At 44.7% G+C, this 26,997-nt stretch overlaps 1 protein-coding gene across 2 annotated transcripts in view; it reads left to right on the forward strand.

Annotated features, from left to right (window-relative positions):
- The first annotated feature begins 1,160 nt into the window (after window positions 1–1,160).
- Window positions 1,161–26,997, forward strand: part of LOC124039251 (ras-related protein Rab-26-like) — a 94,599-nt gene continuing 68,762 nt past the window's right edge. Inside the window, exons 1-2 of one of the 2 annotated variants that reach the window (XM_046355171.1) lie at window positions 1,161–1,664; window positions 13,007–13,117. In XM_046355171.1, the coding sequence (XP_046211127.1) occupies window positions 1,479–1,664; window positions 13,007–13,117 (297 nt within the window). In that variant the 5' untranslated portion in view covers window positions 1,161–1,478. Of the gene's footprint in view, window positions 1,665–12,725; window positions 12,763–13,006; window positions 13,118–26,997 lie in introns of those variants that run through there. The other variant, XM_046355172.1, reaches the window with a different exon arrangement.

Below are 26,997 nucleotides of genomic sequence, written 5' to 3' on the forward strand. Positions count from 1 at the left end.
CTTTCAACCGGTATTATTGGAATAGAACCTTAAGCTATAGCAGGTTTAAATTAAAAGATGACTGTGGAATACATTCTTATCTGTCAGTCTATGTGAATCACTCAGGAAGTGGATAGGCCACTTGTGGTTATATAAAGTACTTGATATTCATCACCAGGAATAAACGGTAAGGACAGAACATTACACTCTAAATATAATGTCCACTTGAAATAAAGGGAGCCTAATGAATCATGTTTGACTTTACTGTAAGTGGCGTGGGTTGTGTGTGATTGAACTACTTCATTTCAACTCGCCTGACACAGTAAGGTGTGAGTTCAAGTAGGCAACTGGCTGGGAAGTGCAACCATCCAGTTTTTCTTCACCTTTACATAACTGTCTATAGAAGACGTAGATATACACTTAGTATACAAAACATCAAGAACACCTGCACTTGCCATGACATAGACTGATTAAGTGAATCCAGGTGAAAGCCATGATCCCTTATTGATGTCACTTGTTAAATCCACTTCAATCAGTGTAGATGAACGGGAGGAGACTGGTTGAAGAAGGATTTTTAAGCCTTGAGACAATTGATTGTGTATGTGTGCCACTGAGAGGGTGAATGGACAAAACAAAATATTCAGGTGAACAGGGTAGGTGCCAGGCGCCCTAGTTTGTGTCATGAACTGCAACACTGCTGAGGGTTTTCCACGCTCAACAGTTTCCCAATGTGTGGTCGAGAATGGTCCAACACCCAAAGGACATCCAGCCAACGTGACACAACTGTGGAAAGCATTGGAGTCAACATGGGCCAGCATCCCTGTGGAACGCTTTGAACATCTTGTAGTTGGAGATGCCATATACCCCGATGAATTGAGGCTGTTCTGAGGGCAAAATGGTGGGGTGCAACTCAATATTTGGAAGGTATTCCAAATGTTTGATAGACTCAGTGTATTGTGATCACCAAACATGTGCATTTTTGCACATGTGAATACTTTTTGCATCACTGACTACTGTACACCACAAAAACAACCCACTGTACTTTAAACGCACAAACGCTCCCACCAGTAGTAGCGATGCTTCCCTGCTCCGCAAGATGCGCGAACTAAACACCATATTGTGCTTACCTTCCGTTATTGGTGTGAACCGTGCGCCATATAGGGTAAGGTAGAGCGAGCCAGCGAGCGAGAGAGAGCTGTCAAGTCTGTTTAGATTTCTGCATAAGCACTGTTTGAACTGGCAGGATATTCATTCACCAATGGTAATTGCGCTCAACGGACAAGGAAAGCTATACACTCGCATGTGCACTTATCATTTAAAACGACGCGGATATGTCTACAGTCATGATTTTTACGCACCGGTGAAGCGTATTTTTTTTCATATCATAGATTATTCAAAAGAACAAAGGATATTGTCAGATCAGTGAACACCATATTTATAGCCTAGTTATTGCACAAGTAATTATATACAACAGGCGGGAATTCCGTTAAAAGTCAAATATGTCCAGGAAAAAGGCAGTGAAAGGCAAGGGAAGCTCCAAAAGCCCGACTGCATCTCCGAACAAGAGCAAAGACAGCGGGAAAAGTGGTAAAGGGGTCGGAGCCGGGGCTCCATCCAACGGATTGGTATATCCGAGCCGCCCCTCACTCAGCAACAGTAGGGAGTTTTATGATATCACTTTTAAGGTAAGACTTTTTACGCACACATATTGTCAATATTCTCCCATCTCCAGTTGGCCACATCAGTCACTCAAATAGGCTACTTCAACGTTGATGTGCCACTCAGGGTACAGTGACAGACAGTGTGACTCGAGCCTTTTGGCGCCCCTAAGCGATATTTGGTTCTTAATATTTGGTTTGGTTTTAACATCCTACAAACCAGCTTGTAAAACATAAAATGAAAGAAAATTAAACACATCAACACGGTCAAAAAGTGGCATGATGTAATTGGGAGTTCCACTCTGATGCACGCTCCAAAACATATATAAAAGCGCGGCATCGCCAATTCATAGTGTTGAATTCGGAAGTTTACATACACTTAGGTTGGAGTCATTTATTAAAACTTGTTTTTCAACCACTCCACAAATTTCTTGACAACAAGCTATAGTTTTGGCAAGTTGGGTAGGCTGTCATTGTAAATAGGAATTTGTTCTTAACTGACTTGGCTAGTTAAATACATGTTAAATAAAATATAAAAAAATGTAACTTCCAACTTCAACTGTAAATCCATCAGACATGGACAACTGCATCAACTTGTTTGATAAACTGCTACAGAAGGCCGGACAGGCCATTGATAAGGAGGCCGGCCGACCCCTAGAGAGCCTTGCTGATACCATGGGCTCGTGGGGCCGTCCTGGAGAAGAAGAAGAGAAAGAGGAAGAAGAGCTCAGGACCTGTGGATTTTAGCTCAGAGTCCACTGCCGCCTGCACTGGACCCAGCGCGTCTCCAGAGACCTCTGGGATAGGCCTGATTCCAGAGATCTGGCAGATGATTAAGGACCTGCTGAAGCTCACTCCAGAGACCCTCCTAAATATTGAGACCTCTACGGGCAAATTACCTGCCAGTGAAAAAACAGATCTCTTAACACCCTTCTTCAAGACATAAGTTTTATTCAATTACATTCATTTATTTTGATTACACCAGTGTCTCTCAATTATTATATATATATATATATATATATATATATATATATATATATATATATACATACAATGCATTTGGAAAGTATTCAGACATCAGTGTCAAATTTAATAAAAAACATTAATCAGCAATCTACACACAATACCCCATTATGACAAAGTGAAGACAGGTGTTAAGAAATTTGTGTTTGCAAATTTATGAAAAATTTGAAACAGAAAGTATTCAGACCGTTTGCTATGAGACTCAAAATTCAGGTCAGGTGCATCCTGTTTCCATTGATCATCCGTGAGATGTTTCTACAACTTGATTGGAGTCCACCTGTGGTAATTTCAATTGATTGGACATGATTTGGAAAGGCACACCTGTCTATATAAGGTCCCACTGTTTACGTTGCATTTCAGAGCAAAAACCAAGCCATGAGGTCAAAGGAATTGTCCGTAGAGCTTCGAGACAGGATTGTGTCGAGGCACAGATCTGAGGAAGGGTATCAAAACATTTCTACAGCATTGAAGGTCCCCAAGAACACAGTGGCCTTCATCATTCTTAAATGTAAGAAATTTGGAACCACAAAGTCTCTTCCTAGAGCTGGCTGCCCAGCCAAACGGAGCAAACGGGGGAGAAGGTCCTTGGTCCGATGGTCACTCTGACAGAGCTCTAGAGGTCCTCTGTGGAGATGGGAGAACCTTCCAGAAGGACACACATCTCTGCAGCACTCCACCAATCAGGCCTTTATGGTAGAGTGGCCAGACGGAAGCCACTCCTCAGTAAAAAGCACATGACAGCCTGCTTGGAGTTTGTAAAAAGGCACCTAAAGACTCTCAGACCATGAGAAACAAGGCTTGATGAAACCAAGATTAAACTCGTTGGCCTGAATGCCAAGCTTCACGTCTGGAGGAAACGTGGCACAGGACTTGAACTCAATCAAACATCTCTGGAGAGACCTGAAAATTGCTGTGCAGCAACTCTCCCCATCCAACCTGATAGAGCTTGAGAGGATCTGTGTGTGAAGAATGGGAGAAACTCCCCAAATACAGGTGTGCCAAGCTTGTCATGTCATTCCCCAAAAGACTCAAGGCTGTAGTCGCTGCCAAAGATGCTTCAACAAACTACTGAGTAAAGGGCCTGAATACTTATGTAAATGTGATATTTCAGATTGTTAAAAAAAAAATTTGCAAACTTTTCTTAAAACCTTTTTTTTCATATATTCAGTATATACAGTATATATATAAATACACTGCTCAAAAAAATAAAGGGAACACTTAAACAACACAATGTAACTCCAAGTCAATCACACTTCTGTGAAATCAAACTGTCCACTTAGGAAGCAACACTGACTGACAATAAATTTCACATGCTGTTGTGCAAATGGAATAGACAACAGGTGGAAATTATAGGCAATTAGCAAGACACCCCCAATAAAGGAGTGGTTCTGCAGGTGGGGACCACAGACCACTTCTCAGTTCCTATGCTTCCTGGCTGATGTTTTGGTCACTTTTGAATGCTGGCGGTGCTTTCACTCTAGTGGTAGCATGAGACGGAGTCTACAACCCACACAAGTGGCTCAGGTAGTGCAGCTCATCCAGGATGGCACATCAATGCGATCTGTGGCAAGAAGGTTTGCTGTGTCTGTCAGCGTAGTGTCCAGAGCATGGAGGCGCTACCAGAAGACAGTACATCAGGAGACGTGGAGGAGGCCGTAGGAGGGCAACAACCCAGCAACAGGACCGCTACCTCTGCCTTTGTGCAAGGAGAAGCAGGAGGAGCACTGCCAGAGCCCTGCAAAATGACCTCCAGCAGGCCACAAATGTGCATGTGTCTGCTCAAACGGTCAGAAACAGACTCCATGAGGGTGGTATGAGGGCCCGACGTCCACAGGTGGGGGTTGTGCTTACAGCCCAACACCGTGCAGGACGTTTTTCATTTGCCAGAGAACACCAAGATTGGCAAATTCGCCACTGGCGCCCTGTGCTCTTCACAGATGAAAGCAGGTTCACACTGAGCACATGTGACAGACGTGACAGTCTGGAGACGCCTTGGAGAACGTACTTCTGCCTTCAACATCCTCCAGCATGACCGGTTTGGCGGTGGGTTAGTCATGGTGTGGGGTGGCATTTCTTTGGGGGGCTGCACAGCCCTCCATGTGCTCGCCTGACTGCTATTAGGTACCGAGATGAGATCCTCAGACCCCTTGTGAGACTATATGCTGGTGCAGTTGGCCCTGGTTTCCTCCTAATGCAAGACAATGCTAGACCTCATGTGGCTGGAGTGTGTCAGCAGTTCCTGCAAGAGGAAGGCATTGATGCTATGGACTGGCTGTCATGTTTTGTCTTAGATTGTCTTGTCATTATGCTTTCCCTTCTGTTCGTTTCCCCCTGCTGGTCTTATTAGGTTCGTTCCCTTTTTCTATCCCTCTCTCTCCCCCTCCCTCTCTCTCCTCTCTCTATCGTTCCGTTCCTGCTCCCAGCTGTTCCTATTCCCCTAATCAATCATTTAGTCTTCCCACACCTGTTCCCTATTCTTTTCCCTGATTAGAGTCCCTATTTCTCTCCTTGTTTTCCGTTCCTGCCCTGTCGGATCCTTGTCTATTGTTCACCGTGCTGTGTCTATGTATTGCCCTGTCGTGTCGTGTTTCCCTCAGATGCTGCGTGGTGAGCAGGTGTCTGAGTCTGCTACGTTCAAGTGCCTTCCCGAGGCAACCTGCAGTTCTTGATCAAGTCTCCAGTCTGTTCTCGTCATTACGAGTAGTATTATGCCTTTTGTTTGTAAAGTAACTTTACTGGATTAAAAACTCTGTTTTCGCCAAGTCGCTTTTGGGTCCTCATTCACCTGCATAACAGAAGGATCCGACCAAGGAATGGACCCAGCGACTACAGATGCTCGTAACACTGCCGTCGAGATCCAAGGAGCCATGCTCGGCAGACACGAGCAGGAATTGTCTGCTGCTCGCCATGCCGTGGAGAACCTGGCCGCTCAGGTTTCCGACCTCTCTGGACAGTTCCAGAGTCTTCGTCTCGTGCCACCTGTTACTTCCTGGCCTGCCGAGCCTCCGGAACCTAGGGTTAATAACCCACCTTGCTACTCCGGGCAGCCCACGGAGTGCCGCTCCTTTCTCACCCAGTGTGATATTGTGTTCTCTCTCCAACCCAACACATACTCTAGCGAGAGAGCTCGGGTTGCTTACGTCATTTCACTCCTTACTGGCCGGGCTCGAGAGTGGGGCACAGCTATCTGGGAGGCAAGGGCTGATTGTTCTAACAATTACCAGAACTTTAAAGAGGAGATGATTCGGGTTTTTGACCGTTCAGTTTTTGGTAGGGAGGCTTCTAGGGCCCTGGCTTCCCTATGCCAAGGTGATCGATCCATAACGGATTACTCTATAGAGTTTCGCACTCTTGCTGCCTCTAGTGACTGGAACGAGCCGGCGCTGCTCGCTCGTTTTCTGGAGGGACTCCACGCAGTGGTCAAAGATGAGATTCTCTCTCGGGAGGTTCCTTCCAGTGTGGACTCTTTGATTGCTCTCGCCATCCGCATAGAACGACGGGTAGATCTTCGTCACCAAGCTCGTGGAAGAGAGCTCGCGTCAACGGTGTTTCCCTGCTCCGCATCGCAACCATCTCCCTCCTCTGGCTCAGAGACTGAGCCCATGCAGCTGGGAGGTATTCGCATCTCGACCAAGGAGAGGGAACGGAGGATCACCAACCGCCTGTGCCTCTATTGCGGATTTGATGGACATTTTGTCAATTCATGTCCAGTAAAGGCCAGAGCTCATCAGTAAGCGGAGGGCTACTGGTGAGCGCTACTACTCAGGTCTCTTCATCTAGATCCTGTACTACTATGTCGGTCCATCTACGCTGGACCGGTTCGGGTGCTACATGCAGTGCCTTGATTGACTCTGGGGCTGAGGGTTGTTTCATGGACGAAGCATGGGCTCGGAAACATGACATTCCTTTCAGACAGTTAGACAAGCCTACGCCCATGTTTGCCTTAGATGGTAGTCATCTTCCCAGTATCAGATTTGAGACACTACCTTTAACTCTCACAGTATCTGGTAACCACAGTGAGACTATTTCTTTTTTGATTTTTCGTTCACCTTTTACACCTGTTGTTTTGGGTCATCCCTGGCTAGTATGTCATAATCCTTCTATTAATTGGTCTAGTAATTCTATCCTATCCTGGAACGTTTCTTGTCATGTGAAGTGTTTAATGTCTGCCATCCCTCCCATTTCTTCTGTCCCCACTTCTCAGGAGGAACCTGGCAATTTGACAGGAGTGCCGGAGGAATATCATGATCTGCGCACGGTCTTCAGTCGGTCCCGAGCCAACTCCCTTCCTCCTCACCGGTCGTATGATTGTAGTATTGATCTCCTTCCGGGGACCACTCCTCCTCGGGGTAGACTATACTCTCTGTCGGCTCCCGAACGTAAGGCTCTCGAGGATTATTTATCTGTGTCTCTTGACGCCGGTACCATAGTGCCTTCTTCCTCTCCGGCCGGGGCGGGGTTCTTTTTGTTAAGAAGAAGGACGGTACTCTGCGCCCCTGCGTGGATTATCGAGGGCTGAATGACATAACGGTTAAGAATCGTTATCCGCTTCCCCTTATGTCATCAGCCTTCGAGATTCTGCAGGGAGCCAGGTGCTTTACTAAGTTGGACCTTCGTAACGCTTACCATCTCGTGCGCATCAGAGAGGGGGACGAGTGGAAAACGGCGTTTAACACTCCGTTAGGGCATTTTGAGTACCGGGTTCTGCCGTTTGGTCTCGCCAATGCGCCAGCTGTTTTTCAGGCATTAGTTAATGATGTTCTGAGAGACATGCTGAACATCTTTGTTTTTGTCTATCTTGACGATATCCTGATTTTTTCACCGTCACTCGAGATTCATGTTCAGCACGTTCGACGTGTTCTACAGCGCCTTTTAGAGAATTGTCTCTACGTAAAGGCTGAGAAGTGCTCTTTTCATGTCTCCTCCGTTACTTTTCTCGGTTCCGTTATTTCCGCTGAAGGAATTCAGATGGATTCCGCTAAGGTCCAAGCTGTCAGTGATTGGCCCGTTCCAAGGTCACGTGTCGAGTTGCAGCGCTTTTTAGGTTTCGCTAATTTCTATCGGCGTTTCATTCGTAATTTCGGTCAAGTTGCTGCCCCTCTCACAGCTCTTACTTCTGTCAAGACGTGTTTTAAGTGGTCCGGTTCCGCCCAGGGAGCTTTTGATCTTCTAAAAGAACGTTTTACGTCCGCTCCTATCCTCGTTACTCCTGACGTCACTAGACAATTCATTGTCGAGGTTGACGCTTCAGAGGTAGGCGTGGGAGCCATTCTATCCCAGCGCTTCCAGTCTGACGATAAGGTTCATCCTTGCGCTTATTTTTCTCATCGCCTGTCGCCATCTGAGCGCAACTATGATGTGGGTAACCGTGAACTGCTCGCCATCCGCTTAGCCCTAGGCGAATGGCGACAGTGGTTGGAGGGGGCGACCGTTCCTTTTGTCGTTTGGACAGACCATAAGAACCTTGAGTACATCCGTTCTGCCAAACGACTTAATGCCCGTCAAGCTCGTTGGGCGTTGTTTTTCGCTCGTTTCGAGTTTGTGATTTCTTACCGTCCGGGTAGCAAAAACACCAAGCCTGATGCCTTATCCCGTCTGTTTAGTTCTTCTGTGGCTTCTACTGATCCCGAGGGGATTCTTCCTTATGGGCGTGTTGTCGGGTTGACAGTCTGGGGAATTGAAAGACAGGTTAAGCAAGCACTCACGCACACTGCGTCGCCGCGCGCTTGTCCTAGTAACCTCCTTTTCGTTCCTGTTTCCACTCGTCTGGCTGTTCTTCAGTGGGCTCACTCTGCCAAGTTAGCTGGTCATCCCGGTGTTCGAGGCACTCTTGCGTCTATTCGCCAGCGCTTTTGGTGGCCGACTCAGGAGCGTGACACGCGCCGTTTCGTGGCTGCTTGTTCGGACTGCGCGCAGACTAAGTCGGGTAACTCTCCTCCTGCCGGTCGTCTCAGACCGCTCCCCATTCCTTCTCGACCATGGTCTCACATCGCCCTAGACTTCATTACCGGTCTGCCTTTGTCTGCGGGGAAGACTGTGATTCTTACGGTTGTCGATAGGTTCTCTAAGGCGGCACATTTCATTCCCCTCGCTAAACTTCCTTCCGCTAAGGAGACGGCACAAATCATTATCGAGAATGTGTTCAGAATTCATGGCCTCCCGTTAGACGCCATTTCAGACAGAGGCCCGCAATTCACGTCACAGTTTTGGAGGGAGTTCTGTCGTTTGATTGGTGCGTCCGTCAGTCTCTCTTCCGGGTTTCATCCCCAGTCTAACGGTCAAGCAGAGAGGGCCAATCAGACGATTGGTCGCATACTACGCAGCCTTTCTTTCAGAAACCCTGCGTCTTGGGCAGAACAGCTCCCCTGGGCAGAATACGCTCACAACTCGCTTCCTTCGTCTGCTACCGGGTTATCTCCGTTTCAGAGTAGTCTGGGTTACCAGCCTCCTCTGTTCTCATCCCAGCTTGCCGAGTCCAGCGTTCCCTCCGCTCAAGCGTTTGTCCAACGTTGTGAGCGCACCTGGAGGAGGGTGAGGTCTGCACTTTGCCGTTACAGGGCACAGACTGTGAGAGCCGCCAATAAACGCAGGATTAAGAGTCCAAGGTATTGTTGCGGCCAGAGAGTGTGGCTTTCCACTCGCAACCTTCCTCTTACGACAGCTTCTCGTAAGTTGACTCCGCGGTTCATTGGTCCGTTCCGTGTCTCCCAGGTCGTCAATCCTGTCGCTGTGCGACTGCTTCTTCCGCGACATCTTCGTCGCGTCCATCCTGTCTTCCATGTCTCCTGTGTCAAGCCCTTTCTTCGCACCCCGTTCGTCTTCCCTCCCCCCTCCCGTCCTTGTCGAGAGCGCACCTATTTACAAGGTACGTAAGATCATGGACATGCGTTCTCGGGGACGGGGTCACCAATACTTAGTGGATTGGGAGGGTTACGGTCCTGAGGAGAGGAGTTGGGTTCCGTCTCGGGACGTGCTGGACCGTTCACTTATTGATGATTTCCTCCGTTGCCGCCAGGATTCCTCTCGAGTGCGCCAGGAGGCGCTCGGTGAGTGGGGGGGTACTGTCATGTTTTGTCTTAGATTGTCTTGTCATTATGCTTTCCCTTCTGTTCGTTTCCCCCTGCTGGTCTTATTAGGTTCGTTCCCTTTTTCTATCCCTCTCTCTCCCCCTCCCTCTCTCTCCTCTCTCTATCGTTCCGTTCCTGCTCCCAGCTGTTCCTATTCCCCTAATCAATCATTTAGTCTTCCCACACCTGTTCCCTATTCTTTTCCCTGATTAGAGTCCCTATTTCTCTCCTTGTTTTCCGTTCCTGCCCTGTCGGATCCTTGTCTATTGTTCACCGTGCTGTGTCTATGTATTGCCCTGTCGTGTCGTGTTTCCCTCAGATGCTGCGTGGTGAGCAGGTGTCTGAGTCTGCTACGTTCAAGTGCCTTCCCGAGGCAACCTGCAGTTCTTGATCAAGTCTCCAGTCTGTTCTCGTCATTACGAGTAGTATTATGCCTTTTGTTTGTAAAGTAACTTTACTGGATTAAAAACTCTGTTTTCGCCAAGTCGCTTTTGGGTCCTCATTCACCTGCATAACACTGGCCCGCCCGTTCCCCAGACCTGAATCCAATTGAGCACATCTGGGACATCATGTCTTGCTCCATCCACCAACGCCACGTTGCACCACAGACTGTCCAGGAGTTGGCGGATGCTTTAGTCCAGGTCTGGGAGGAGATCCCTCAGGAGACCATCTGCCACCTCATCAGGAGCATGCCCAGGCGTTGTAGGGAGGTCATACAGGCACGTGGAGGCAACACACACTACCGAGCCTCATTTTGACTTGTTTTAAGGACATTACATCAAAGTTGGATCAGCCTGTAGTGTGGTTCTCCACTTTAATTTTGAGTGTGACTCCAAATCCAGACCTTCATGGGTTGATACATTTGATTTCCATGGATACTTTTTGTGTGATTTTGTTGTCAGCACATTCAACTATGTAAAGAAAAAAGTATTTAATAAGAATATTTCATTTATTCAAATCTAGGATGTGTTATTTTAGTGTTCCCTTTATTTTTTTAGCAGTGTATATATATATATATATATATATATATGGTTGTTATGGTATTATTTGAATATAAAAGCAAACATTCTGACCAGCATCAATATCATCAAAAGGTTCAAGTAAAGACCTCCCGGGTTAGCTGTGCTAGCTGTGCCACCAGAGACTCTGGGTTCGCGCCCAGGCTCTGTCAGAGCCGGCCTCGACCGGGAGGTCCGTGGGGCGACGCACAATTGGCCTAGCGTCATCCGGATTAGGGAGGTTTTGGTTGGTAGGGATATCCTTCTTTTTATTTTTAAGGTTAAAATAAATCAAGACATTTTAGAACCAAGGCACATGACATTTGCCTAATGATTGTTATGGATGTTTTGTTACATTACACTGCATAATGAACTGGCATTAACAACTGTATTGTCAACTCCTGGGCCACAGCTGTGTCAACAAGGATATGGGAGACAAGCGTGTGCCACTGCCAAAGCAGCACTCAAACATGCACAATGGGACAAGAACAAACACTGACATGCTACGCAGGGCACCACACCATCCCACCCCACACCACATAAGGGATTATGAGCCTGGCATCGGAAAGTACGTCTCATCAATCATTTATACACTCAGATTACTGTAGTAGCTGAACGTGAGTGTTGCCTCTGTATCATGCCTGCGTTGTGCTCATGCCATCTGGTTGTGTGTGTGTGTGGGGGGTGAGGGGTGGAGGGGGGGGGGTGGTGTATGTGGAAAAGTGTCATTTCCAAGGATGCATAGGATCTGGTGTGCATATCTAGGCCAAACCTTTATTTCTCATTATAAACTGGGTGGTTCGAGCAATGAATGCCAATTGGCTGACAAGCATGATATATTAGTATGCCATGGGTATATGGTCTGATATATTATTTTTACTGCTCTAATTATGTTGGTAAACAGTTTTTAATTGCAATAAGGTACCTCTGGGATTTGTGGTATATGACCAATGGCTAAGGGGGGCAGTGTAGCCTAGTGGTTAGAGTGTTGGACTAGTAACCGAAAGGTTGCAAGTTCAAATCCCCAAGCTGACAAGGTACAAATCTGTCATTCTGCCCCTGAACAGGCAGTTAACCCACTGTTCCTAGGCCATCATTGAAAATAAGAATTTGTTCTTAACTGACTTAGACCTAGTTAAATAAAGGTATAAGCCGTGTTGAGTTGTGCATAAAAATAGCCCTTAACAGTGGGATATTGGCCATATACCACACCTCCTTGGGCCTTATTGCTTAAACCTAAACTTACTCTAAAATCAATTCTCAAGTTCTATAGCCTCCACAGCTAAACTGCACTGTGATACTATAATAACCAACTTGAGAACACTGGAAAATTAGCCTAGTATTGCCCCATGCCCCCTCTTCAGTTCCGGTGCCCCCTGTTCTTCCCAGATCGCTCCCATAGGATGCAGACTTCAGTCTTTCTTTTGATGTGAGAGTGAGTGCTTCTCTCAGATGCCAGCTTGTTTACTCTGTAGCTGTGTATTTTTATGTGAACTGAACTCCTGAATTCATTTGTCCCTCTGAGCTGTTTGAGCACAGTCTGAGCTACACTTCCCACGCATATGCAAACAGGCACGCACACGCACACGCACACGCACACGCACACACACACACACACACACACACACACACACACACACACACACACACACACACACACACACACACACACACACACACACACACACACACACACACACACACCCTTCCGAGTCTCCCCTTTATCGTTGATCCTCCTATTCTGGTCTCCCATGGCCTTGACTTACAGTGTTTAATAGAGTGAGTTTGCCACACTAAGAGGGAAAGAAGTCTGAGGTAGACAGTGATTCGTGTCAGATATGGAGGTCTGAAGGCAGGTTAGGTGATTTCTCAGACAGACACAGACTCATTACCCAGACTTAGACAAATCACCTCACTGTGTGTCGTAAAGCTACATGGTGTGGTGATCATTGACCTTCACTACTGAGCACAATGCCATTGGGATTCAGAGGAGATGGAGGTGCTCAGCAGATGGAGATGTATCCGCCGTTTTCTCGGGTCTGTCTTTCGCTTTGTCTCTTTGTCTCCATCCGTCGGTTTCTGTCTCTCTCTCTCTCTCTCTCTCTCTCGTTGTCTCTGTCTCTGTCCGTCTCTCTGTCTCTGTCTGTCTCCATCTCTCTCTTGCTCAAGCGCTCTCTCGCTCTCACTCTGGGTGTACAGGCTGTGTACAAGCCCGACAATGTGGATAATCTTTCAAGGGACCATGAGAACATAAAATGAAGTCATTTGTGTCTCTCTACAGGTGATGCTGGTGGGAGACTCAGGTGTAGGGAAGACTTGCCTGCTGGTTCGCTTCAAGGACGGAGCTTTCTTGGCCGGCAGCTTTATTTCTACTGTGGGCATTGACTTCAGGGTGAGTAGACACCACACTCACACTCTCACTTGCACACACACACCACACCACACATACACGGGATTGATTATTTGAAGAATGCGGAATATGTCCATTGAGAAATCCTGCAGGAACCAAGTAAAGTGCAAAGACTTCAAATGTATAAAAGGATATTCTGGAATTGAAAAGTGGGTTTTTCCTTTTTTAAGATTTCACGAGATCCAATAGCATTTCAGATATTGATTCAAGGCTTCAATATTCTTTAGGTTCAGGACTCCATTGTCATACGTGTTATAGATATATTTCCTTTTGACATTTCCTTTTCTGGTTTACTATTCCATTTACACTAAAATATCTTGGCTCGAAACTGCTGAAAGATCGGAGTGATCGATCAACTGAGAGACAATTAAGGTGTTTATCACTGTCCCTCTGCCATATGAAGACACAGTTTTACCTTTCCACGGCAATAGTATTTAGTCAATTTTGGCTAGATTCAAATCAAAGTTGTCCTTCACATGATCCTTCATTATTTCTAGGATGTGGATGCCAAGCATGTCCACCGGGAAGAAGATGCTAGTCAAGTTCTGTTAACGGGGTTAGTGTAACGGATGTGAAACGTCTAGCTTAGTTAGCGGTGTGCGCTAAATAGCGTTTCAATCGGTTACGTCACTTGCTCTGAGACCTTGAAGTAGTAGTTCCCCTTGCTCTGCAAGGGCCGCGACTTTTGTGGAGCGATGGGTAACGATGCTTCGTGGGTGACTGTTGTCGATGTGTGCAGAAGGTCCCTGGTTCGCGCCCAGGTATGGGCGAGGGGACGGTTTAAAATGATACTGTTACATTAGCGGTTCCTCAAACGGAAAAAAATGATACTCAAATATTGTACTTGCTCCTGTAATGTCTGGTTGGGTGATAATAAATTAAGCCTTTCAAAGGAATGCGGTTTGATGACACTTTTCTTACGATGATTCCCTTGGTTCAACCTAAGAAAAAAAATATTGTACACTTTTCCCATTTTCCCATCCAAGCTGTCCTTGATCTGTGAAAAAAAACATGAATCCTTTCTGCATAAAGGCTCTCAAGCTCATGTTGTCTACTCGGAGGTTCTACTAATGCATTTACATTTGTTTATTCAATTAATTTATCTTTAATTAATACATTTTCCCTCCTAAGATGTTTATTTTTTTCCATGATGACCACTTGGGGCTGTAACTACGTTATGAGGACACCAAGATGGTAATGTTTTCATAAAAAAATAAAACGTATATAGATTTTGTACACAATAAAGAAACAAAATTATGGGTCAACATCTAAATATTGCTCCCAGCGTTGATCAAAGATCAGAATGCTTATATTCTTGATCGGACAGAGCTCCAATCGCACCTGCCTCTTTGCGAATGAGTGGAATTATGAACAGTGATTTGTTCGTTATGTTCACCTGCGTCCTCAGGATTTTTAGCAGCACATTCACCACTCTCTCAAACAGCTAACTCCGCCCTCTCACGGCACGTGAAACAAACTACCCCAGTTCGGAGTCGACTCAAAGTAGGCGTCGACTCAAAGTGTTTGTAGATTTGACTGAGATGAAGGAACCTACAGCAGCCAAGGTGATAATGGCTGGAGTCATTTTTGCTTGTCTTTGCTGTTCTCCAAATTGCATTTTAAATGTTTGTAATTGTATAGAAATTCAGTAAATGAGCTTCAACTTTCAAAAAATGTCCTGAGGGACACTTACCCCTTACGGACCTCACCAAAATTCAAAACCTGGTTACAGCCCTGGTGACCATTGCTTATGGACACTAATACCCTTTTCCATCCAAACTGTACCGCCAGTTCCACCCCTGGGGTTTGTATGTTTTCCCATTTGCTGAAACTACACTGAACAAAAATATAAACACAAAATGCAACAATTTCAAAGATTTGACTAAATTGCACTTACTACAAGGAAATCAGTCAATTGAAATACATTCATGAAGTCCTAATCAATGGATTTCACATAACTGGGAATATAGATATATATCTGTTGGTCACAGAAAACTTTTAAAAAGTAGCGGTGTGGCTCAGAAAACCAGTCAGTCTGGTGTGACCACCATTTGCCTCAAGCAGCGTGACACATCTCCTTCGCATAGGGTTGATCAGGCTGTTGATTGTGGCCTGTGGAATGTTGTCCCACTCTTCTTCAATGGCTATGCGAAGTTGCTGGATATTGGTGGGAACTGGAACACGCTGCCATACGTCGATCCAGAGCATCCCAAACATGCTCAATGGGTGACATGTCTGGTGAGTATGCAGGCCATGGCAGAACTGGGACACTTTCTGGGACACTTTCAGCTTTCAGGAATTGTGTAAAGATCCTTGCGACATGGGGCTATGTATTATCATGCTGAAACATGGCACAACAATGGGCCTCAGGATCTCGTCACAACTGCCCAGTACAGTTGAAACCTGTGATGGTTTCATGGGACCAACACTTTATATGTTGCGTTTATATTTTTGATCAGTATAGTTAAGACATCCTACCTTACTAAAGCCAACTTGTACAGAAGCAGCAACTGAACCTGTTTAAAGCCCGGACAGTTCAGTTCGGTACTTATTACAAGTGGAAAGAGGTCAGTGAGACAGAAGCACAAAGGATCAGTGGTGGAAAAAGTACTCAAATATCATACTTGAGTAAAAGTAAAGAATAGTAGAAAATTACTCAAAGTGAAAGTCACCCAGTAAAATACTACTCGAGTAAAAGTCTAAAAGTATTTGGTTTTAAATATACTTATAGTATCAAAAGTAAATGTAATTGCAAAAATATACTTCAGTATACAAAAGTAAAAGAGAAAGTATAAATCCATTTTATTTACACATAGCCAGGGGCACACTCCAACACAGACACTAATTTATAAACAAAGCGTTTGTGTTTACTGGGTCCGCCAGATCAGAGTCAGTAGGGATGACCAGGGATGTTCTCTTGACAAGCGCGTGAACTGGACCATTTTCCTGTCAAAATGTAATGAGTATTTTTGGGTGTCAGGGAAAATGTATGGAGTAAAAAGTACATTATTTTCTTTAGGAATGTGGTGAAGTAAAAGTAAAAGTAGTCAAAAAAGATAAATAGTAAAGTACAGATACCCCAAAAAACTACTAAGTCTTTTTACTTAAGTACTTTACACCACTGCAAATGATACACACACAGTGACGGAGAGAACAAAAACACTTCTCCTCAATATATCTGTTTATTAACTTTCTCTCCTCCTGTTCCTCCTTCATTTGTTTGGCTTCTTGATGAAACATAATGAGTAAAGTGAATGACTCACAGACAGTTTCAAGTGTGGATGCCCTTGATAACACTCATACACTATATTTATTCTGTGTTTGCACAGCGAGCACACCGATGCCATTAGGATATGAGGAAGGTGGCATGGGCGGCTGGTTGAATTGATTTATCTCTCCCTTCATTGGCAGAGGGAGTCCTGGGTTTATTTTTAATATCAGTCGTTGTCGGTATGTCTCAGGAGTGTGCTTGCTCATGTGTGGGAGCTATTAAACTGGAGTTTACCATTCAGTTTCCTTCCTTCTCCTCTGAGGGAAGGAGAGGGAGAGGGAGAGGGAGAGATCGATGTGTGTTTGTGTTGGGGGCTGAAATGTGTTTCAAACAGTATGTTAGAGAGTGAAGAGAAAGAGTGAATGGGAGAAAGAGGGTGGGATAATGATTGGCAGTAAAACGATTAGACAAAGTGCTAAAAGGCAAAACAATGCACTATATTAGGAGATCGAGAGAGAGAGAGAGAGAGAGAGAGAGAGAGAGAGAGAGAGAGAGAGAGAGAGAGAGAGAGAGAGAGAGAGAGAGAGAGAGAGAGAGAGAGAGAGAGAGAGAGAGAGAGAGAGAGAGAGGCCAATGTTGCTCAGATGTGGGGTTTGGAGTGGCCCTCTTTCAGCTGCCCGTTCTGAGCAGATGTCTTTTCGCTCTATCTCTCTCTATCTCCTCTCTACCTCCCCTCTCTCCCAGCCCCCTAGCCTCTAGTGCTGTATCGCCCAGCAGCAGCAGTACATCAGCTAATCATTAAAGGAGCGGTGCAGTCAGCGAGGAGGCCAGCAGAGCCACAACACCTCTTCCGTGTGTTGTGTAGTGTGACAGGACTCACTGACCAGTGACCACACAGGGACATGGTTAATTGCAATGTGGCAATCTGAGGTGATGTGTGCACAATTAGACCACGCTCTTAACTTGCTCTGCTGGGAGGAGAGGTGGAGATGGAGATGGGAAAAGGATTGAAAATAAATCGCTCATTTTCAAGTGTGTTCTTTTCTCTGAAGAATAGGGTGCTGTTGAATCATTGCCGTCTCAATAAATACGAAAGCACACTCCTAATGATACTGTAGAACTGAAATATTTATTCAAAGATGCATTTAATGATTTATTCATGGTTTTATCATTAAACCCTCCTAGCCTGGAGGTTGGAAAACATGGAGAAGTTTTTTTAAGGAAAAATTTGACTTTTATTGAGGCCATAACAGTTCCTCAAACATATGTCCTTTCAGCAAAGACTTCAACATATAGGCTGTTATCTACAGAAAAGGATGGTGGTTATTGGTAGTTCAAGGCTGTCGTTTATTTTGTGTTTGCTATTTTCTAACGAAGCCTGTGCTATAATTAAGCAATAAGGCATGAGGAGGTGTGGTATATGGTCAATATACCACATCTAAGGGCTTCTCTTAGCACGACGCAACGCGGAGTGCCTGGACACAGTCCTTAGCCGTGGTATATTGGTCCTATATCACAAACTCCCAAGGTGCCTTATTTTTTCATTATAAACTGGTTACCAATGTAATTAGAGCTATAAAAAAAATAATGTTTTGTCATACCCGTGGTATACGGTCTGATATGCCACGGCTTTCAGTCAATCAGCATTCAGAGCTCGAACAACCTAGTTTATAAATGGGTTTAATACATATTGTAAAAGTGCAGCACATTCATACAAGTCTCAGGACATAAAAATGTCAGCCAAGAAAATACATGGCTGTAGTAAACAGGATATAATACTAATAAGCTAGTTGATGCTGTGTTTGCATGTTGGAATATTCATGCTCGCCTTTCACACACATGCACGTCCAAGAAGGTGGAAATTGTACACACACTATACATGACAAAGTATGTGGACATCCCTTCAAATTAGGGGGTTCTGCTATTTCAGCCACACCCGCTACTGACAGGTGTATGAAACCGAGCATAGAGCCATGCAATCTCCATAGACAAACATTGGCAGTAGAATGGCCTTACTGAAGAGCTCAGTGACTTTCAACAACAGCTCAGCCGCGTAGTGGTTGGCCACACAAGCACACAGAACGGGACCGCCGAGTGCTGAAGCGCTTAAGCGCGAAAAAAACGTCTGTGCTCGTTTGCAACACCCACTACCGAGTTCCAAACTGCCTCTGAAAGCAACATTAGCATAATAACTGTTCGTCGGGAGCTTCATGAAATGGGTTTCAAGGGACGAGCAGCCGCACACAAAGATCACCATACGCATTGCCAAGCTTTGGCTGGAGTGGTGTAAAGCTCACTGCCATTGGTCTCCTGAGTGGCGCAGCAGTCTAAGGTACTGCATCTCAGTGCTAGAGGCGACACTACAGACCCTGGTTCGATCCCAGGCTGTATCACAACCGGCTGTGATTGGGAGTCCCATAGGGCTCAATTGACCCAGCGTCGTCCAGGTTAGGGTTTTGCTGGCGTAGGCTGTCATTGTAAATAAGAATTTGCTCTTAACTGACTTGCCTAGTTAAATAAATAAAGATAAAATAAAAATGTAAAATTAGACTCTGGAGCAGTGCGTTCTCTGGTGTGATGAATCACGCTTCACAATCTGGCAGTCCGACAGATGAATCTGGGTTTGGCGGATGCAAGGAAAACGCTACCTGTCCGAATGTATAGTGGCAACTGTAGAGTTTGGTGGAGGAGGAATAATGGTCTGGGGCTGTTTTTCATGGTTCGGGCTAGGCCCCTTATATCCAGGAAAGGGAATTCTTAATGCTACAGTATACAATTACATTCTAGATGATTCTGTGCTTCCAATTGTCGTTCTGCGCCTGAACAAGGCAGTTAACCCACTGTTCCTAGGCCTCCATTGAAAATAAGAATTTGTTCTTAACTGACTAGTTAAATAAAGGTTTTTTAAAAATATGTAGTGAATGTTTATGTCTGGTCGTCACAAAAACAAATGCAAATGATCTGTAACCAATTCTATAAAACGTGCCCAAAGGTGGGGATTTAATCTCACTCCTTTAGAAAATGTTGATTTCTGTAATCAATTCAGGTTTGATTTACATGAATTTATCCTCCTCAACAAAGAGTCTGTGAATTATAATAGATTCCTGTGGGATGCCATGAAAGGGTTCATTAGAAACAATCAGTGGCAACCCGTCATTCAGGGAAGGTAGGGCAGAGCCCCATATTTTTCCTGTTTTGCATGTTATTATGGCATTAATACGTGTCACATATCAATTTGCAAACAATGTAAAACTATATTTTTTAAATCATTGAGTTAATAAAGCCGCATAATACGAATATGGTCTTTTTTTTTATTTATTGAGTAAGGCAGCTCCAAAATGCAAGTGTTTCAGCCTCGCTCAGTGCTTTCTGTGGTGGTGGGGCAGCCAGCAGAAAATACAGAGTCTAAGGGTTGGTAATGATCTATAGTTGCGCTGTGATTGGGTAATGTTCTCTAGTTGCGCCGGGATTGGCTAGGTATTCTGTCACACATGGGGACACTACGTCATCGCTAAATCTAAGGGTAGAGCTCAAAAATTCAAGCCCCTTGGGAGCTGCCATATGGTTACATTAGAAGTGCCAATCCAAGAAGGCTCAAGGTCATTGGCCACAGATAAAATGACATCAAATAACATTATATCTATAGTAGCTTTGATTTGACTGATCATGTCAACATTATACTTTCAAAATCTTAGCTAGCAAGCTAGCAGTCATCATCATGAATCAAGCCGACAATCTATTGGCAAATGATTTTTAGTCCTTGTCATAAGAATGGAAACAATGAATAGAAATTTTAAATAAAATGTATCGGTTCTCATGGTCCATTGGACATAAACATTACACAAAACATTGGAAATCGCAAATTCAACAATGAGTGGTTTGAAATAAATGAGTGGCTAACTGCACGCATGGCAAAGCAATCACTAGCCAGCTATTCAGTGGAGTGGCTGTGTGGTCCCAAGTCTGGCTTTAAGGGTCTCTTTTCCAAGCTTAAAATGATAAACCTTCAACATTGGCCATGCTGTCAAATAACTGTTAACAGAAACTGGGAAATCTGACTTCAGTGAGTTCAGGACAACTGGGAACTTGGGGAAAAACAAACTACGAATGGGAAAATACGTTTTGTAAGTCAGAATTGTAAGTTGGGAACTCAGGCTTCTTTTTAGAGCTACGACCTGACGATCACTGACGTCATCATGATTTTACCTCGTTTTTTCCCGGTGTTCCCAGTTGTCTTGAAAGCACCATAAATCCAGATAATGCCAGACTTTGGTGATAAAGTTTGATGACAAAATTTGCCCACGAAGGACAGCCGCACCACCTTCCTGTTCAAGTGAGCATAGCACAACAAGGTGAGTCCAGAAATGTCTTTTTTAAATTATTTTATTTCACTTTTATTTAACCAGGTAGGCTAGTTGCGAACAAGTTCTCATTTGCAACTGCGACCTGGCCAAAATAAAGCATAGCAGTGTGAACAGACAACACAGAGTTACACATGGAGTAAACAATTAACAAGTCAATAACACAGTAGAAAAAAATGGGCAGTCTATATACAATGTGTGCAAAAGGCATGAGGAGGTAGGTGAATAATACAATTTTGCAGATTAACACTGGAGTGATAAATGATCAGATGGTCATGTACAGGTAGAGATATTGGTGTGCAAAAGAGCAGAAAAGTAAATAAATAAAAAACAGTATAAAAACAGTATGGGAATGAGGTAGGTGAAAATGGGTGGGCTATTTACCAATAGACTATGTACAGCTGCAGCGATCGGTTAGCTGCTCGGATAGCTGATGTTTGAAGTTGGTGAGGGAGATAAAAGTCTCCAACTTCAGCGATTTTTGCAGTTCGTTCCAGTCACAGGCAGCAGAGTACTGGAACGAAAGGCGGCCAAATAAGGTGTTGGCTTTAGGGATGATCAGTGAGATACACCTGCTGGAGCGCGTGCTACGGATGGGTGTTGCCATCGTGACCAGTGAACTGAGATAAGGCGGAGCTTTACCTAGCATGGACTTGTAGATGACCTGGAGCCAGTGGGCCTTGGTCGACGAATATGTAGTGAGGGCCAGCCGACTAGAGCATACAAGTCGCAGTGGTGGGTGGTATAAGGTGCTTTAGTGACAAAACGGATGGCACTGTGATAGACTGCATCCAGTTTGCTGAGTAGAGTGTTGGAAGCCATTTTGTAGATGACATCGCCGAAGTCGAGGATCGGTAGGATAGTCAGTTTTACTAGGGTAAGCTTGGCGGCGTGAGTGAAGGAGGCTTTGTTGCGGAATAGAAAGCCGACTCTTGATTTGATTTTTGATTGGAGATGTTTGATGTGAGTCTGGAAGGAGAGTTTGCAGTCTAGCCAGACACCTAGGTACTTATAGATGTCCACATATTCAAGGTCGGAACCATCCGGGGTGGTGATGCTAGTCGGGCATGCGGGTGCAGGCAGCGATCGGTTGAAAAGCATGCATTTGGTTTTACTCGCGTTTAAGAGCAGTTGGAGGCCACGGAAGGAGTGCTGTATGGCATTGAAGCTCGTTTGGAGGTCAGATAGCACAGTGTCCAATGACGGGCCAAAAGTATATAGAATGGTGTCGTCTGCGTAGAGGTGGATCAGGGAATCGCCCGCAGCAAGAGCAACATCATTGATATATACAGAGAAACGAGTCGGCCCGAGAATTGAACCCTGTGGCACCCCCATAGACTGCCAGAGGACCGGACAGCATGCCCTCCGATTTGACACACTGAACTCTGTCTGCAAAGTAATTGTATTCTGCTGCCTAAATGATGTAATATGCCAGGGGGATATGTATACTGTATACTGTAGCTAAGGAAGTAATACTTAGTGAATGTTGTGTAGTTAGCTGTTAGTAGCCCATGTGCCTCACCCTAATAATTTGGTCTATTTTCCCCTCTTAATTTTGCCTACTGTTCTGACTTGGTGGTACACATGTAGCCTGTTTTAGAGACATGTAATCATGGAATATTGTAAGCGCTTTCATTGTCTGCTTATATGCCCCCTTTATTTATCCTGCAGTTCTGACTTGGTGTAGAGTACATTTCAAAAGTGCTGAACAAATAGTTATATTGACTACGTCCTAGGTCGCTCATGAATGTCTTAATCGAAATTACGGATTGCATCTTATCTGCTTGTCGTCCCCTTATTCCATAGTTTGTACATCCCAATTGTCAGTAGAAACCACATTTGTTTAAGCAAGTCAACCATATCAGCTACACTACCGGTCAAAAGTTTTAGAACACCTACTCATTCAACGGTTTTTATTTCAACTATTTTCTACATTGTAGAATAATAGTGAAGACAGATTCTTCAGTCTTGATGACAGCTTTGCACACACTTGGCATTCTCTCAACCAGCTTCATGAGGTAGTCACCTGGAATGCATTTTAATTAACAGGTGTGCCTTCTTAATAGTTAATTTGTGGAATATCTTCCCTCCTCACAAAACCATCAAGCGCTATGATGAAATTAAATAAAGAAAAATCATTGAATGAGTAGGTTTTGTAGAACTTTTGACCGGTAGTGTATGTTTTTTTAAAGGCAGTAAATGGGGTAGAATGAACTGTTTCGCTGCCAGACAAGTGTCCGTTGATAGCCAGGTGTAGTAGTGGTAAGGTGTTGGGACTGCTGTTGGGACTCTGCTGTTGGGACAGCTTTATGTAGGCCCGAACCGTTTTTGGGCACCGTTTGTCACCGTTATAGTGCAGTTAATGTTTTATTTAGTGTTGTGTTGTGGCTTTGCTGGCATGCATCCCCCCCAAATTCTGGGGGGGTTTGCCCCACCAAGATTTACATGCTAAAATCACCACTGGAAGCAATACAATAGCAATAGCATCAACAACAACAAAAATGACCCTAACTTGAGTTAATTTCTCAATAACTCGTCAACAGCAAAACAGTTTCTCTGCCGAGAAGGAGAGAGAATTATTGATAATCAAATCTGAGTTCAATTCCTTACTCTGATTAAAAGCGGAATTTTGAATTCATAGAGTCCGACAAACTGATTATCTGGACGGTCATAGGCCTAGCTTCCTCTTAGCTAGTAAATTACGCAATAATGCAATATTACGCAATAATGATAGTCTTGCTGACATTGTTTCTATTCGTTCTGACGATGGTGCTCTTTTGCGTGATTCAACATCAATCAATTTACAATTTAAACATTACAATGAAAGGTTATACAGTTCTGAAGTACAATGAAAGGTTATACAGTTCTGAAGTACAATGAAAGGTTATACAGTTCTGAAGTACAAAATACCTCAGGCAGCATGAGACCCTTTTTTGAGGGCTTGAATCTACAGCAACTCTCCTCCTATGATGCACAGATGACCTATAACCTATAATGCTCAATGAACTGCATGATGATGCATTGGAAGATATGAACCAAGGTAAATCCCCAGGATGGGATGGCATCCCACGGGAGTTTGAATTCTCTGTTACATAAAAAAGGTAAAGACCCAACTCTCTGCTCAAGTCATTGGCCTCTCTACCTCATTATAACAGTGACATGAAATTGCCAAGATTCTAGGAAAACGTCTTGAAAACATTTTTACCCAAACTAGTTCATCCTGATCAAACAGGTTTTGTCGAACATAGATTGGCGACAGACAATCGGAGACGTCTCCTACATATCGTACACATTACACCCATGTTGACACCAATGCTTCCCACAGTTGTGTCAAGTTGGCTGGATGACCTTTGGGTGGTGGACCATTCTTTATACACACAGGAAACTGTTGAGCGTGAAAAACCCAACAGCGTTGACGTTCTTGACACACTCAAACTGGTGCGCCTGGCACCTACTACCGGACCCTGTTCAAAGGCACATACATCTTTTGTCTTGCCCATTCATCCTCTGAATAAAACCAAATGCACAATCCGTGTCTCAATTTTCTCAAGGCTTAAAAAGTATTCTTTAACCAGTCTCCTCTCATTCACCTACACTGATTGAAATGGATTTAACAAGTGACATGAATAACTTTCACCTGGATTCACTTGGTCAGTCTTTGTCATGGAAAGAGCAGAAGTTCCTAATGTTTTGTACACTCAGTGCAGTTGTCCTTGTCACTTTGGTTTTTGCTTGGTCAACATGGTCTTTGCTTGAATCTAACATGAGACCGAATGTCCCTAGTTCACGTTGCATGTGCCCTTTTCTCTTGACACAGTATTGAATTGTTCCGTCCCTGGTGGTGCAGCATGTGTCAGCTTAGCCTTGTGTTAATGCTAACGCCAAACCAGTGTGGCCTTTTCTCTTATCGGCCAGACAAGCAGAGAGGACACAATTAAAGGTCCAGGAACAGAGGAGCGACCGCCCGAGCAACATGGCTTATAGTCAGCCTTATCTTTATTAGGCTTCTGCTACGGCAGTAACTGTCTGTCTGTCTGTCTGTCTGTCTGTCTGTCTGTCTGTCTGTCTGTCTGTCTGTCTGTCTGTCTGTCTGTCTGTCTGTCTGTCTGTCTGTCTGTCTGTCTGTCTGTCTGTCTGTCTGTCTGTCTGTCTGTCTGTCTGTCTGTCTGTCTGTCTGTCTGTCTGTCTGTCTGTCTGTCTGTCTGTCTGTCTGTCTGTCTGTGTCTGTCTGTCTGTCTGTCTGAGTTACCTCAGTGTGAATACGGACAGACTGTTCATTCTGCAGATGCATTGTTCCGTATCAGATCTGTGTGTGTTGTCTTGCCAACTCTTTTGAGAGAGCTGAGAGCTGTAAACAATATAATTGCAGACACATAGCTACAGACTCGACTTGATTATGCATTCTCAAACAAAGGCTACTAATTTTCTACACCCTGAGGGTTTGTCAACGTTCATTTCACATAGAAATAGGTGAGCCGTTTGCAAGCTTCACGCGTGTGGGGAAGCTTCGGAAAGCCTGAGATGTGTGAGTAAAACACATTCCCAGGTCACAATAGGGAAAACGCCAGAACCTGCAGATTACCAAGACCAAGGTTTCACTATGTTTGCATAAGCATTCATTACTATTCAACTTTCCCCCTTTCCATATGTTTATTTCTTCTGATCTGCTCTGCTCCTGTTTTGGGGTGTGCTAATGTATTCCTGTAGCACACCCAGAACCGAGTTTCGGAAACCCTGCTACACAATGCCTGTGCATTACAGGTTAATTATAATAAAGGAATAGTTTAACAAACCCTGTTATATAGGACTATAGGACAGGCCAAGGAGAGGTGACTCAATGGGCTGTGATGACACACACACCTGAAGCCGCGGAGGCTGTTGTTAGGTCCGCGTTACCTTGACAACGGCTCTACTTGTCCTATTTGTTATGCACAGTGAGGTGTACTGCCATAGAAATGGAATCCATTGAATGATATTTCGATGTGTACTACACTTTGTTGCTTGGCTAGCTGGCTGGTCCTCCTGTGTGGCGAGATGTCAATTGTTACCTGTGATTGGAGCTACATTCGCCTGCATAAGAAACCTTTTATTTTCCTCGTGTTTCTCCCAAGATGCTTGCAGCTTATGCAGCAGCTTGTGCTATGTCAGAGCACGGGAGAGATAACGATTGTTAAATCCAATTCCAGTCCAAATCTCTTAAATTACCAGGTAAATACCAGACTGAAAGAGGGCTGTCATATTAAGCCTTACCAATCTCTGTTGGGCAGGATGTGCCATCCTAAAGGGATAACAGTATAGGGGAGACATCTGGATGAGAAGCATGGCGTGTAAAGCTTAGATCTGTGGGGTGAGGTGCGTCGCCCCTCCCTAGGGTCCAGGAATGCTCCGGTCAGGGTCTTTGTGGGGTGGTTAGTATGCAGGTTGGCACGGTAGAAAGACATCGCCACCTGGCACATGCTCTGTTCAAAGGAAAGCTTTTCGAAAAGCACACGTCAGGTCACAAGCCACTTCTCGCCATAAGGCAGGTGATGTGTCTCTGGGAGTACAATGTCCCCGGGGGAGGATGGTTGAACCGGAGGAGGAAGGACATGTTTAATAAGTTCTTTTGACCCATTTTGTTGCCAAAACGTGTTTTAATTGGCGTCAACAAGGCCAGTCAGTGAGTCCTAGTGACTCAAAGTGATCAGCTTAGTGTGTGGGTGAGGAAACATGACAGTTAAGAGTGTGTCAAGCACTCTGAATCACGTGAAAATGTGACTCAGACACAGCCTGCCTGGCACAGCATGGCGTCGGGTCCCGAACACTTCTGGGAGAAGTGGCATTTCTATATCCCCATGTTGTTGCCCTGAAGTCATACAGAGTGTTTGCTACCTCCTGCCCCCGATGTGTCACCCATTCAACGGCCTCAAACAAGCCCCCTTGCCACCTGAGGATGCCGCTAGGAGTGTTTGGTCCCCAGCAGGTTGCCATACGCTCCATCTCCCATCTCTGTTTGTAGAGTCAGGTGAGTGTGTTGTCCTGGGTGGATATGATGAGCTGAGGCTAAACACTGGCCGTGTCCGAAAATCCATATTTGCGTCCTAAATATTAGGCCATTTGAGTATGCAAAAATAAAATATGTATAGTATGTGAATTTAGTATTAGTATAGTATGTGAATCTAGTATTCTTTAAATGCCAGGATGTTATACTCATTTTTGTTCATCTAGAAGAATTTGAGGTGCACTTTCCCGCACTGCATTGGAAGAGGTGGTATGTGAGTGATAGGCCCTAGTTCTCTTCAAGTAGCCAA

The sequence above is a fragment of the Oncorhynchus gorbuscha genome, linkage group LG07 (assembly GCF_021184085.1).
Source record: "Oncorhynchus gorbuscha isolate QuinsamMale2020 ecotype Even-year linkage group LG07, OgorEven_v1.0, whole genome shotgun sequence".
Lineage (NCBI taxonomy): Eukaryota > Metazoa > Chordata > Actinopteri > Salmoniformes > Salmonidae > Oncorhynchus > Oncorhynchus gorbuscha.